The 16,050-nt window shown below is 35.3% G+C and overlaps 1 protein-coding gene across 4 annotated transcripts in view; it reads right to left on the bottom strand.

Annotated features, from left to right (window-relative positions):
- The window catches only part of CADM2 (cell adhesion molecule 2), a 1,006,464-nt gene that overhangs the window by 229,149 nt on the left and 761,265 nt on the right, over nucleotides 1–16,050 (bottom strand). For all 4 annotated transcript variants that reach the window (XM_070252474.1, XM_070252473.1, XM_070252472.1 and 1 more), the window contains one exon: nucleotides 4,638–4,787. In XM_070252474.1, coding sequence (XP_070108575.1) covers nucleotides 4,638–4,787 — 150 coding nt within the window. The remainder of the gene's footprint in view (nucleotides 1–4,637; nucleotides 4,788–16,050) is intronic.

The raw sequence follows: 16,050 nt of genomic DNA on the forward strand, positions 1-16,050 counted from the left end.
TTCTCCCCAGACACCTATCGCCCTTGTCCTTGTGAAGAGATTCCTGAATTTTCACAGACTCCTTCGGAGAGGGGTTCAGTTGAATTCTCCTTTGGCTGATCATCAGCAGCCTATTCACTGCGTGGCTTTTCTTTAGCTAACAACTCCAGGTAAACATGAAAGGCTTTTCCAATTCTAACTGGACCAATGGGCCGCCATCCTGAGTTCTTTGTTCAATCTTCACAGCCAGGACCCTTGGAGACCCGCATCTCCAAGTAGCGCGAAAGGCTACTCAGAAAGCTTCTCTGAGCTCATAGTGGCAGCAGCAACATTAACGAGAAGCTCTGGTTCTGTTCTGGGCAGCTTTCTTTCCTTCCTTCCTTCCTCCCTCCTTCCCTCCCTTTCTTTCTGTCCTTCTCAATAACCTAGGCCAGCACAGAAATCTAAGTTTAAGGATATAAAATTCTTGTGAGAATTGACTTGCTTAACCCAAAGCTTCTCAACCTCAGCTGCATTTTATAATCATTTGAAACACAATTAAAACACTATGATCCTGCATACCCCTGAAAGACTCTGTCTGGAAAGCTCCCAAGAACTGGCAACATAATCTGAGACAGAAATAAGAATAGTGCTGCAGATGAAACCTTAGCCACCTGTAGAAGCTGGTGCAATCAGTGACACAGACAACCCACTCGTTTTCTCTATTGTTCTCCTGAGCAGTTGTCGCCTGCACAACACGCACAGGCTTCTCTAGTCATGCTAACCCATGCTTAGCTTCCTCACTTAGGCACTGGCACAATGTAGCATGTTTGTTTGCTGGAGATAAGCCTTAGGATTGAGGAGGGCTAGGCAGGCAAAGGCAGGCAAAAAGACAGTGTGGGAAAAATTGTGATATGGAAACTGCAAAAAATGCTTTCATTTTCAAACACTTGCATTCGACGTACATCATTGTCAAGGATCCATTCGGCTGCAGCTTCACATAGGAACCAAACCATTGACTTGTGAGGGAACAGACATGTTAGGTTGCCGTTCATGAAAGGGTATCTTTATTCAGTACTTTTCGTTATTCTGTTGCAACTGACAATTAGAACCACAATAGAGTTAGAAAAAGTCTAACATCAAAAACAGAAATCTGCTATACTATATATACACACACACACACTGGCTTTTTTCAATGTAACTCTAAACTATTATAGCAATTGGGAAAGGAAAAATGAAATAAAGCAAATGCATACTTCAATAGTTCATATGATCAGATGTATTTGGTATTTTGTAAAGACGCAGGAATATATTGCTAAATATCCTAAATATAACATGATGGGTTTTTCTCACCACAATTATCCCTCAGAAAAGAGGAGCTTCCTTATTTCCGAGTCTTTGCAAATCTCATATTACAAGTTGCTCTCTATTTTCTACCGGAGAGATGCACTGGCTTGAAATACCCTGAATCAATTCTAGTTTTACGTGTTCGACAGAGGATAACGTATGGAATGACTAAAAGAGGAAGCAACGACATTTCATACAGATTGTGTTTTTGTGCCTGAGGATTTGACCTCACAACTGTAGGTGTCACTGCAAACACGACCTCAAAGATCTCCTTCAAAAGCAGTCCAGGAAGTTGTTACATAGTGGAGATCACTGTTATACTCTGGTAGGATGAAGGTGGAGCAAAAAAATTGTTCTAATGCTATAAAAATTTACAGTTACTGCTTAAGAGAAATTTCTCATCGATCGTATCTTACATTTTCAAAAAAGTGCTGCTAAGCAAGATTATTTTATTAAATGGAGGGATAGAAATAAGCAATATTTCTCAATTAATACATGTTTTTATATTTGTTTAAATATGTACATATAATCAGACAAATTTGATGGTCTAACTATATATTAAATTGTGCCATGAACATTCCTAAAAGTCTGTTGTTCCCCAAAACATTTTGTTTTGTGTTAGACCATTGGAAAAATGAGAGATTTCCTTAAAATTGGAGTCACCTTGTATGTGGACATAAAGGTTTTAAATGTTTATTTATAAATACTTGTAATCAATTAACACTAAAAGCAAAAAGAGGTTGTCAAATTCCTGTGTGTGACTTTTTGCTTATGTGTTTAGTTTTATTTAATTACTAGAACTTCATTCTTTGAAAAGCAACATAGATAACCTGATTTAAAACAACAACAAACTCCAAACACCATGAAGGAGCAAAGAAAAGTAAACACTAGAATATTTTTTTTTTAGGAGATGTGCCTTCTCTACTCCAAAATCACTAGTAAATTTAAGATCAAAACATACAGCTTACATACTATTAGCATGATAAAACTTTGATATATTTTTGTTAGAAACCAAGGAAATCAAAAGAAATCTTCAAACTTCACTTTCTGCTTACAAATCTTTCATAGCCATCAAACACCTCTGAAATATAAACTAGTTTATGTGGGTCATATTTGTGAAATTTTAAAGCAGTTAATAAATTAATAAAATCAACTTTTTACTCTTGAATAATACCCTTTCTTTAAAAAGGCTTAAAAATATCACATTAGATATTCCTTAGTTATTTCTCATAGTGCAAAGAGACACTTTATAATCTCATAAGTATGTTTAAAACTTTCTATGATGTGATAAAAAAGCCCTTAATCAGAAGCATTAAATAATCAATAATGCTAATAAGGATTAAAATTGTATTAATAATGCTTTAGTGAATGTTTAGCAGATGAATGTTTTAAAACCATTTTCAGACTCTAAAACATTCTTGAAGTGCAAAAAAAAAATCTCTGTGTTAGGAAGTCTTGTTAAATGTGAATGATTACATATCAAACACTGATCAAAACACAAATATAGAATCACAATATTGGCCTTAAGTCTGGCCAATATTGAAGTCACAATCTTGGCTTAAAGTCTCACCTAACTGTGAGAACTTCAACCCCTTCCTCCCATATGCTCCTATAAAAATGTGACCATTAGTGATCTCTTCTGTTGTCTCCCAGATAGCAAAATAAAACAGTGTAAATGAAGTTTAAATAATGAAGTTCAACAGAAATGTCAGCATTCCTACCCTCAATGGTTAATTTTATGTGTCAACTAATTAGGCGATGGTACCAAGGTATTTGATCAAGCACCAGTCTGGATGTTGCTGTGAAGGTATTTTTAGATGAGATTACATTTAAATCGGTAGACTTTGGGTAAAGCAGATTATCGTGCATAATGTGAGTGAGCCTCATTCAATCAGTTAAGAGAGAATCATCCATAAGAGAAAAAGATTGAGGTCCAGCCAAGAAGGGATCCTGCCTCCAGATTGCCTTCAGATTTGAGCTGCAATATTGACTCTTCCCTGGGTCTCTAGTCTGCTGGTCTGCCCTATAGATTACAGACTTGCCAGCCTCCACAATCACTTGAACCAATTTCTTAAAAATCTCTCTGTCAATATCCATCTTTCATCTATCTACCGATCAGTCATCTGTCTCTCTAGAGAGAGAGAGAGAACATTTGCCCCCTACCAACATACTCTAGAATATATTGTGTTCATGTGTTTGTTTATTGTCTGTCTTCCCTGCTAGACTATACGTCCTGTAAGGGTAGGGATTTTACCTGTCTGTTCCCTAACTCTAATGCCTTGTACAAGTATTTCTAATCAATCGTGCATCATATATCAAAGTTTAAAATACACTAAAGATTTCATTTTAAATATATAGTACATCAAAGAGGAAAAACCATAGCAATGCACAAAATATGGTGAATTCATATTTGAGGTGGAATGGGCACATTTATTGGACTACTTTGACTACACTTTAATTACTTTGACTACACTGATTTCAAATTATTTTACTGTTATCTATACAGATTCATAAGAAATCCAGATATTAGGACTATGCTGAATAGCTAATATAAAAATAGATATTCATATCCTATATTATTTAAATTTTAACTAAAGCAACAGCTCCATATTTTCATTACAGTTCATGAACTTACTTTCCCCCCAAAAAATTATAACAATGGATGAAGGCTTAGAAACTCAGTGTACATTTTTAGTTGTTTGCTTCAATTATATAATATCAATTTCCTTACTTCACCAAAAAAGTTTAATCAAAATTTCTCATCCAATTAGAAAGCTCAGTAATTCAATGATATCCAGCTGAAGTTGAAGTAAGTACAGCTTCTTACTTAATTTCAGTTTATTTTGGAAACATGGAGTTATTTAAACTTATTATGGGAATCATTTCTACAATTTTCACTTTCAAACCCAATTCATGAGAATAAAATGGCAAAACTTTCCAAAATCATATAGCATCTTCTAAATATATTAAACAAAGTTTAATAAAAATAACACATCCTATTGCCAGGAGTGAGGAAAACATTCCGTCTGTACACAAGGCAGATACAAGAATGAAAGGATCTGGCATCCAGAGAGAAGGTGATTGTTCAGAGAAGGCGTGAAACTATTTTTGAAACAGAATTAGAACTGTTTATTTTATTAAAAAGTTGGCATAGGTTATCTTTAGTGTTTATGACTTGCAAACGAAAGTATTTAATATTTAACATGTTTCACTACAAGCAGCAGCAGTTTGGTAATCAAAAGGAATAATTTGAATCATCTCAGAAAAATAAATTCATTATAATTAGGATATTTTAGAATATGATTAAAACATTTAAAAGAAAATGTATTCACCTTTCTTGTCATCAAAGTACAGCGTCTGTTGAGCTGGATTTGACCACTGGAGGGAGGTGTTATCATTTTGATCAACCCTGCAGGTCAAAATTGCAGTTCCGCCTTCAACAACCGTTACATTCTGTGTTAGTGGAAACTGCCCTTGGCTGCCTAAAAGGGGATTAAAGAAAATGTTGATTAAATGAAAGTTATAAAATGATTAACTTCCAAAGAGCTACACTGGACTTAACTTCTCACTCTAAATAAAATTTAAACCAACCAACAACAAGAGCAAAACTATACATTACAAAAAGACAGAAAAATAATTGAAAATCTTTAATCAGAGGACAACAGTTTTGACATAACATTAGGACATCTTTAAACAACCTTACATGTTCCAGAAAAGCTTCATTTCTTCCTAGGCACACATAAGGATTTATGTTCAAATAGTAACATGATTATCATTAATTTCCCTTGGCCGTGCATTAATTATATAGGGTTAGACCTGGGTCATCTTTGAAGATAAGGAACTGGAATAATTTTGGATAAATTGAACCCTCCAAAGAAACAGAGAAAATACATAAAATACTTTCCCGGTAGCTTTTATCATCTTGAATAAAGTCTATGAAATATGAATACCAGAACTTTAGATTCAATTTCTGAAAAAAGAAATAAAAAAAGAATCCTATTTCACCAGGGTTTCTTGTACATGTAGCTGTTTTTAGAAATACAAAATGTATTGGAGAAAACAACATAAGTATTCTTCAAAAAGCGTTCATCTTGTAGAATATCCATCAAAATCTTAAAGTGATTACTCTAACCCAGGAGACAGAAATAATATTCTTCTTTATTCCTTTCTGTGGTTTCCTGATTTTCTCCAATGAATCTATACTTTTTTAATAACCAAGAAAAAACAGATTTTTAAATGATCTTTGTCAATTTGGATATCATTAGAATATAATCAAGTTTTCCATCTTCCTAAGTATCATACTAATTTATTAAAGTAATTCATGTAATAACTTTACTCAATAAGAGCACTTCTAATAGTTGAAACAAAATTCATGCACACGGAAATGTAATGCATAAATTTCACTCAGCAAGATGATCTGGAGATGAGCTCTGCCAAGTCTGGTACCAATTATCAACATACGTAAAAAATGACTTTCTAGAGCCAGGTTATAATACTATTATGTGAGCAAGATAGTTCATTAAGTCAAGGATAATTTACATATGCAAGAACATTATGATGACTTAATCACACCCATGAAATATATTTCCCTTTTCTTCTTTAGTTTTGTAATGATTCTATCACTACTACAAGCACCACTTGAGGTTATATGGGAGCTATTGGCATAAAGAATCTTATTACCAAGAAGCCTGTTGATTGGCACCATAAGATACAGAAAAGCCTGAAGGGGAAAATTTCCTTCCAGACCTAAATGACACAAGCACAGAGGTTCATGACAACGTTACATAATTAAGTCTATCAAGTCTAAAAATCTGGTATCAGTAGCTTTGTCTCCTTGATGCCAACCTCTTAGAGTCACTATGGCAACTCCCCAGGATATCTCCCTGTAATCTTTAGGGTGGAGTTTTTAAATTGAGGTTAGGAGATGTCTGGACTAAATTCTTTGATAGTTGACTTGAAAGTCAACAGGAGCCAGAGTGGGCTGTGTTTTGCCTTCAGCTCAGAGGTGACCTCTGGCAGGGAAACATGGAGAACTATCAATCTTGTGAAGTGAGGTGAGGCAAGAAACCACATCAGAGAAAACATGAGCTACAACAGAAAGAAGGAATAATTACCAGAGAGATGGGATTAACAGCTCATAAATATGAAGCTCAGAATGATTTTAAGATACTTTGCTCAGGTTCCCAGGTATTGACATAATGCATAAATTCAGCAATCTGGGGGAGGACTGTTTTTTTAAGTAATAAAAAGCATACAACTGTTAATAAATATACATAATTCATTCCAGATGACAATTTGACTATCAACTGGTACATAAATAATACTGTCTGCTTCTTTAAAGAAGTGGAAAAAGAGCAGTGATGCTTGCAACAATTTCATCCACTACATTTGCAAAATAATTTTCAAAACATCCCCATAAGAAAATATTATCCTTCTCATTTCACAGATGGGTAAACTGACACTGGGAGGTTAAGTGATTTTTCCATGGTGAAACAAAGTCAATGAACCATTCGGAGTTTGTTCTGAAAGTTCAACATATTTTTATTTTTCCACAAAGGCTGCTGGGCCATAGTAACTTTATCACTATTTGCTTAAATGTGAATTAGATAACAATGAAAAACAAAGAATAACCCTTTCAACAACAAAACTTCAAATTGCATACCTAGCTGAACTATGTCCTCATAAATTTCAGTTCAGTTATAACATCAACATCAAATAAGAGAGGATGTCAATATTAACTGCCCTTAAATTTTCTATCCTACTCAGGACTTACTTTTGATAATTATTTTGGTCTTTTCTTAATTGCCCATAGAAGAAAGAAACTAAGGTGTGCATGCCTGCATCTTGTCCTTCAGGTAGATTAGGACAGCTTCCCTCCATCTTCTCCCCACATGAATTCTGACTTTAAAATGTAATGATTTCAGTTCCCTGAGACCTGCAGTCTAAAATCCCTGCAGTCAAATAATTTGGATTTTCCCAATAGAGAGCAAACTCATGTGGAGAATTTACTAATCCTAAATACCCTTAGGATATGTGGTTTCCAAAATCAATTCAAAAACCAGTATTGTAGGCAGTCAAACTTCTTCTTAAAGCTTTGAATTGCCTTTTACTTCTGCCTAAAACTTGGAGAGAGCATCAACTTAGCTGCTGCTTTTCTCTTTTAACTCCTTGTGGTTCCAGGTAATCATTTAATTCAATCTCAGAGAGCCCAAAAAAATTACTAATTTTCCCAATTAGCAAAATTTGTATGTTACCAAATTAAGGATTCATCCTCAATGCTTCCATCAAACAAATATTTTGGAGGACTTACTACATGTCTTGCCTTCTGCGAATCAACATCTGAAAGATGCATAGAGGAAGAAAAACTTGCTGAGGAGTCCGCAAAGTAATCAGAAACTAGGAGAGAGTGTGATAGCAAGGGAGAAGGCAGTCTCAGTGTGGTACGGTACTCATTTGCCATCTACAAGGATTTCTGAAGTGCATTGGTCATATCATTTATTTTAAAATGATCCTTCCTCTGGCTAAATTCACCACCATCCTAGATTTCAAGGTAGTCATTCTAATTAAACAAGTTTATGATAAGACTTAGAGAAAACACAACTTTCAATTTGGAATCTTAGAAGCTGGTTATTTTTCCAGGCAACATATGTCCACCATTTTTCTCCTCCCCTCCTGGTGTCTATTTCCTTTTATTATTTGTGTAAACAGAAGCCTCTTTTACTTGTTTCTAAGCTAATTGAGAGTCAGGAAATGAGGGCATTTTACTTATCTTTGAATCAGCCACATTGCTTAACATTCTGTATTGTGGACTGGGGCTCTTAATAGGTGCTAACTGCCTAAAAAGAAGGATCTTAGAATTGTGACTGGCCTTTGTATGGGAACTTGTGACAGAAGAATGACCAGAGTAACTCAAGTCTGCTGCATGTGTTCATGATCACAACAGAAGGGCAGCAGTAGAGACTAATTCTGCACCGAGAAAAAAATATGGAAAAATTAAGGATCTTAAAGATATATTAGTATGTCTTAAGGCATTTTTTTAAAAAATTCTACTTGAAATACATGAGGAGTGTATGTGAGAAGTTCTAACAGATGGTGATCTGGAACAGACACATCCAGCAGCATTATCAGCCCCCAAAATGGGACATGAAAAGACAGAAATGTGCTAAATTTATACTCCAGAAGGGGAAAAAGAACATAGAACACAACTTTTCTTGAATATTAAGTAAAATAACCCCACCTAAGCCCTCTTAAGTAGATAGACTTCTGGTGATTGGAAGTATTTTGCCTTCCCTTCCTGGTCCAACTTCCCTTGCGTAAACAGCCATTTTAAATAGGACCATTCTTATGTTATCTCGTCCCTCAACATCACTAAGCCACTGGTGAATAGATGAAAAATCTAGCCAGACTCAAACTGAGCATTCACAATGTGCTAAGCCCTATTCTAAGTTCAGTTCCTTTATCAATGACTTAACCTTCATGCCAACCTTGTCATCATCTCCACCTTGAAGATGAGAGAACTAATGCAAAGAGACCTTAAATAACTGCCACAGTCACAGAGCTGGGCAATGCAGCAGCCAGGTTTGAACTCTTGCTCTCTGCCTTCAGACTTCACGTGCTTAACCACAGAGCTGCTTTGAAAATAAAGTAAACTTAATTCTGACTGAACAACTGTTACAAAAGCAGCATATAGTTTGGAGTCAGATATTTCAAAGATGCATTTAGACCTTTTACATCTATTTTTAATAAGTGAAGAAACATTTGAAATGCAAAAAAAAAGCAGCAATGTGCTAGAGTTGGCTCACACTAGCTCATGAGAGTCAACTGAGTACAACTCTTCTCACTTCGTGCTCAGTGACACACGTTAGTAGCTTAAAATTGACCACGGTGGGAGTATTTTCACCAGGGAAATTGGCAAGCGCCTCTAGTCAATGTTTTCGCCAAAGACCCCGTTAAACATTTATAGCATACCACTGAAAAAGCCCCCCTTGATGCCTCTTGTTGGGGCTGTTGCTTACATTTTTATCATAAATAATGGTTCTGGTGTTTTTTAATCTGAAAACAAATTAACTCTTTCCAATGCAGTATAGTTATTTCTTCATATTTTGAGTCTCTTCTCCAATCTTTTTTTCCCCTTTTCCTCAAATCGTTTTTCCAACAGTCCTTTTTCTCTCCCACCCACTATTCTTCCAATAAAAATTATTCAACCTATTCCCTTTTTCTATACTCTGTGGACAGTGATCTTGAGCTGCTAGTTTTTCGTAGGCAGCCGAGTTTATTTCTAACTAGCATTAGTGTTGAAAACCATTTAGGTTAGTTTCAATAGTTACACAAGGAAAATTTTCTAATCTATTACTGTGAAAGACATTTTAATAAGAGCAATTATTCAATATTCTGAAAAGCAAGCTCTCCTGACCTTGTCTTTAAATAGCAGACAAAGCAGCTGTCATTACTCCTTCAATACTTCCTTCCGTCATATATTTAGGGAAAGATTGGTTCAAACCTTTCCTGTCTAGATTAGGAATTACCAACTTCAAAATCAAGTGAACTCAGTCTTGACTCCTGTTGACCTCAGTTAATTAAGAGTTTTCCTCCCCTCATACATTCAGGCGTGCCTTCACTGTCTGACCACCCAGAACCTAGCACTCTGTCACATAGGACATAAAAAAGCAAAGAGTATGCCCACCCTGACCTTGGTGACATGTGCCATTAGCATAGAGAGGCAAGAAGCAAAACAGTGAAGAGAGATCTTTGAAGCCAGCAGTATTGTTGAAGGAGAGCAGACCAGAGAAGATACATGTTTAATCACTGATCCCAGAGCATGACTCTGCTTCCAAAAACAGCATCATTCAAGCCTTGCTATCTCCTGAATGGATGATGAGTGAAGGCATTGGTTTTCTCCATCTCTCTTCCTGGACTAAAGATTAAATGTGGACCGCAACAGTGGATCAGTGCACGCTGTGCATGAGCGCTTACTTACTGAGAGCAATAATCGCCTGAGGTATATCTAGACAGACAGGCAGAGGTTGAGGCTTTGTGCATATGAGAGGGACAGAGTTACAGTCTGTGATTTTTCAGGGAGAATGATCAAACTTTGTAGGCTGTTTATCAGGAACTGAGGACTCTCATTATTTTTTCTTCCTGAAAATGAGTAAAACTTTCTCAAAAGAAGAATCAGATTTTAAAACAGTGAAGGGGAAAAAATAAAAACAAAATGTGAAGATAATTTAAGATACAGTTTTTCAATAAGAAAGTGTAAACTTCTCACGAGATAGGCAATGCTGCATTTTGACCCTTCTTTTTCGAATATATTTATCCTTAGTGAAAATGCCAACTTAGTCTACAAAATGATGTAATTCAACAGAATTGTTGGCACCTGAATCAAATAACATACAAAATGTTTTGGTTTGTTTTTAAATATTTTTGTGTCCTCTCAAGAACCCCATTTTAAATGGAGAATACTGGTCTCATTTTAAGGTTCTCGTATTTTGGTTATGAAAAGCACAGATGCCAAATGGATCAGTAGATATAAAATAAGTTAAAAGTTCTTAAATACAAACTTCAATAAGAAATTACAGAAACAGGCAACTCATTTTTAGATGGAATACAAAGGTAGCCTACTATTCTTTAGCATCTTCCCCTCAGCTGTTCTCAGTTTTGTGTTTCTCTCTCGTGCTCTCTTTCATCTGTTCCATCAACTGGTTTGGGGTATTTATACAAAGAACCTGCATCTTAGAAAGTTCAAGATCATTCTTGTTGCTTAAACTAGGGTCTAAAAATATACCTAAATGCATACACAGCATGCTATTACTTCCACTAAATTACTGAAGGCCTTCTAAACAAATAACCTTCTAATGTGAAAGTTGTGGCTCAGTAGTTGTGTGGACTGAAACACATATTGCATCCTAAAGCCTATTGGACTGAAAAGCACAAATGTCATTAATGCAAGCTTATAATTCTCAAGAGAAGTGCAATGAATGCTCTATCATGTGAGAAAGGAAATTAGAGAAAAAATTAAGACAGACAACTAAAGGCAAAATGATTCCACTTTTGGAATGTCCTTCTGTTTTTCAAATACTTAGAATTCTCTAGTCATTTTTTCTCTATCGTTTCATAAGCTTTTAAGTGTGTCTAAAAAAACTTATCTGTTTTCCTAGGCTACCACATATAATTTCTTTTTCTTTGATTCCACTTCATCCTTTCATGATTCAGCTTGCCTCTTAGAGCACAACACCTGGTACCCACCTTCCGTGCCACCCTCTCCCCAGCCACCATGGAGCATGGCCATCAGTCTGCTGCTGCTTGCCAGTTTCCATAGAGACAGGAAGTACTCTGGAGCCTTGTGTTCCATTGCAACTGCCAGACCAAGGCAGGGAAGAAACAAAGCTGGCGGCAGTGGGTCTTGCAAGGCCAGGAAAGGTTGGAAGGGCTTTCTCCTCCTGATATCAGAGTGTACCAGTGCCAAACTGGCAGCTTCAGCAGTTACAATCCTGTAGACCAGATCCTGGTGTTCACTACGGTCATTGTGAACCACCCATTCTGCTCCTGACTCCTGGATCAGAGACTCCTCTTGTGTATTCAAAGCTTGGCCCTAGTCCTTTGTTGGCTTCTGATCCATGACAAAAGGCTCTTTCAGATTTACAGTGGCTCCCACAGCTCCTGACCCAGAGAATCATAATTCTCCTGTAAAAATTTCACCTCTCCTTCTCTTCCCTAGAACGTGATAATAGGTTTTCCTGGACACTCGTAGCAGACCAGGGGACCTATGGGATAACTGGTGGATTGTTTCCAATTGACCTACACAGTCACTGTAGGTGACCCAGTTAACTACATAAAATTATATCAAAACTAGTTACCATTTGCTGTCTGTATGATAGGATTTCTAATTGGAGTTAATTCTTGATTATCAGGACCAGGGCTGACCATGGAGAAATTTGTAATGTAGGTGAAAAATAACAGCAGTGCCTTCCCTTCTATTTCCAAAATGTTTTTGTGTGATTGTGTACCTCAGCCTTCTGTATTACAAATATTCCCAGCACAGGTATTCTTTCTACATAAAGTAGGTTTCTCCGTTCATTCCACCAGTTTCAGATTACGCAGCCTTATTACAAAATTCATATTTTCCTTAATTTACAATATTCTAAGCTTCAGAGAATATTTATAAAATCCTGGAAAATTGTTTTATGGCTGCTTTATGTTCTTACTTAGTGGTTGTATTGCTTTAGTCCATTTTAAAACATTATCTGATTTTAACAAATATTCCCAACGTTATTTTAAACCTGCATCTGCACAAAATCAGTTCTTTGCATTCTTAGCTTGTTTTTCTGCTTATACCACTGCCAAAGTTCATGGTAAACGAACAGTTGTTAATGTACCATGGACTTAGTGGACTAGATTAAACGTAAATATATCTATCTTTACAACCAAAATAGATTTTTAAAATAAAAACATTGAAGTATATTTTGTTTTCATTAATTTATCTGTAATTCATTCATTTTCTAAAGTGTTTTGAGTTTTCTCAAAAATTCAAACAATAGTTTATTGAATGAGCACATACACGTTTTCAAGGAAAAAGTGAATTTGATTAATTGTTCACATTTATATTCACAAGGCTACTTTTCTTCCTATACAAAGATATCTTCAAGAATTGTAATGTGGAAAAATAAAAAGCAAGGGAAAGAATGTTTAAATGAAAAGGGAACTGTGTGTGTTGTAATGCAATATAAAAAGAATAAGAGGATTTAAAATGTATTTCTGTAACTGCAGAACAGGCTTACACGGTAATTATTGTGTGTGCATAAAGTCACTATATCTTTCTAGAATACTGCTTTCAGGGTGAATGAGCAAGACCTAGAACTGACGAGCTTTACTAGCTAACTGACGAACACTTGAGAGGCAACCTTCCTGAGAAAAGAAATTTATGACCACAATCACAGTCGGGCTCACAGTGAAGCACAACCACGTAACTAAATTCTAAATTGAGACGTCAACCTGGAGGAAATATTCTGGAAAGGAACACACAGATGGTCAGACTCTTCTGTAGACAGGGTGAAGGATATAGTGCTGAGCGTACGATAATCAATCTTCTGGAAGCAAAACACGGGCGGAGTGGGACGTAACTATTTAAAGTTGAAGTCCCAGGGAAAAACTTCAACCTGAGACTAAAAAGAGGGAAAGTGATACGTATATTTTCTGTTTCATCCAGTAGGTTTTAGAAGGTCGATATATTTTTAAAAAGTAACAATATTGAACTATAATACATTTTAAAATATTTAATAACTTCAAGGAAAATTAAAGTCCCTAATAACTTTTCTAGGAGCAAACTAAATGAAAAAAAAAGTAAGAAAATAACACCAATATCATTAAATCCTAATTTCAAATACACAATTTTTTCAAATATACAAAATACAGCTAGTGAAATAAAGATGGTAAGGAAAGTTACAAATTGAGAAGATATTAGGACTTCAATCTGATTTTCATGCTGATTTTTCCTAATTCCAAATGAAAAAAATAATTATGCCAACTCAAATTAAGTGTTGTCTAATATATTGTTGCTGGTTAAGGATTTCAATTAGAGGTAATAGACATATTTTGGTAACATCTTTTTTTTTTTGGATTATGCCATATATATGCATACTCTGCAAGCATAAAATTATATTGACTATTATCCAAGTTGCCTATACATTAACATGCTTTCTATGTATTATTCTCTGCAGAAAATTGAAATAATTGCATTGGTGTTTTGAATAGAGATATTCATGTAAGAGAGCAGCATGGACATCTGTCCGGATTATAGCTCTTTGGATTATGGCATGTAATAAGAAATTTGGGGATGACGATAGATATTAGATACATGTAAGAAAACATATATCAAACATGTCATTTAATAAAGTATAATAAGTTCATGTTAAGTATATGAACTATATATTTAAACATATAACGTTACTCCATTCTGAAACCTATCTTCCACATTCGTGATAAATTTTGCCTATAAAATGTACTTCCATGACATTAATTTCTTCAACAAATCTATATTTTGTGCCTAAAATGTACTTCACATGATAAGCGTTGGGGATACAACTGTGAACAAGCTAAAGATGATGCAAAGTCCTATCTTTAGAACTTACAACCTGAAGACAGACAAGAAAACACAAATATATAAAGGAAAGCCCTGGCTGAGAAAGTGGTGACATTTCGATGAAACCTAAATGGCGAGAAAGAACCAGTGGTTTAAAAATTGTCAGAAGACAAGAATGCTAGAGAGAGAGGGCCAGTATTCCAAAAACTAAGTTAGCTGATGTCAAAGTCCTGAGCCAGAGGCAGGAAAGAAGTTGGCTATTGAAGAAACTGAAAACAATCCAATGAGTCTGGAGCATGAGAAGCTAAGGATGGGATGGTCCAAGATGATGTAGCAAAGAAGGTCAAGGCCAAATCATGAAGGGCATTTATGACATAATAAAGAGCTTACATCTATTCCACATACAATGGCAAGGCACTGAAGGAAGTGAAATGATGCAGTATAGATTCTCAGAAGACACTATTTTTTTGCTAATTAATAATTACCCCTAAACCAAAAACTTTAATCTCAGAGTTGAATCACTATAAAAATTATGTTTACAATCAAGACCCTTCTTGAGAAAATATCAAAGAACCCATTCAATCATGGAATAATTTATTTGTGAAGGTAACTAATTTCTTGGTATTTTTATTTTACGCTGTAAATAATCTGGTAAATGGAAACCCCTATTTTACTGACTTGAGCTTGTACTAAAGCAGGATTGTTATCCATATTTCCATACACCTCTTACTCTTTGATAGGCAATTTATTCCTTACTTCCACTCTAAAATGTCATTGCCTTGGGAAGTTCCTTCCTATTAATAATGGAAACTTCCATTTTATTGCTTGTTTTGAAGACTGCAGTAGTTATCTGAGAGAAAGGAAAGTATTGCTGGTAAACTACCTATGGATGTAAATATTATGTTTAAAATAGTTTTCTTTTTTAAAAGATATATTTCTCCGAGTGGATAACAATACTATGCTTTCAAATACATAAGTTCCCAAAAGACCACAAAAGTGAAGCAACAGAACATTTGAGTTTTCCCGTATATGAGAGAGCGCATTTTATAAACTTTATAAAACAATTCCTCCTTTGACTATCTTAGAAATAAGTATTTTCTTTTCCAATAACAGAACTTTCTGCCCAAGGTAACCACTGGTATATGAACCTGAGACACATTGGAAGTCCTGGATAGCAGAGGCAGAAACGTGTATCACTCTTTATTCTCTAACAGGCATCAGATATTGCTTTGGACATAGTGGACACATATTTTTGAACAAGTGAACATTGTGTTCAAAATGATATCAACTTAACTATTTAAATGTTGATCAATATGTAGCACTTTATGAATCAACTTGGAATATTCCCCAAGGAACAAGCTCCCTTTTGAAAAAAAATGTAATAACACAGTGGTTAATAGGATGTGTTTTTCACTGTTTGATCATTTCTGAATGCACAAAGATTTCATTAATGTTGATTTCACCCATCTTGTCCATGTTTACACGCTTTGATGTTCAAGTCCTTTGTAGTGCCACATTAGATCTAGGGGAACAATGCCCTATGAGAACAAGTGGAAACTGCTGTGGGAAAATAGTAAAATGAAACTTGATACTTTGTATAGATTTGTACAGATTAAGTCAGCTCAAAGAATTATACTTCTGACAAGGCAGGGAAGGAATTAATACCATCT

The sequence above is a fragment of the Equus caballus genome, chromosome 26 (genome assembly GCF_041296265.1).
Source record: "Equus caballus isolate H_3958 breed thoroughbred chromosome 26, TB-T2T, whole genome shotgun sequence".
NCBI lineage: Eukaryota > Metazoa > Chordata > Mammalia > Perissodactyla > Equidae > Equus > Equus caballus.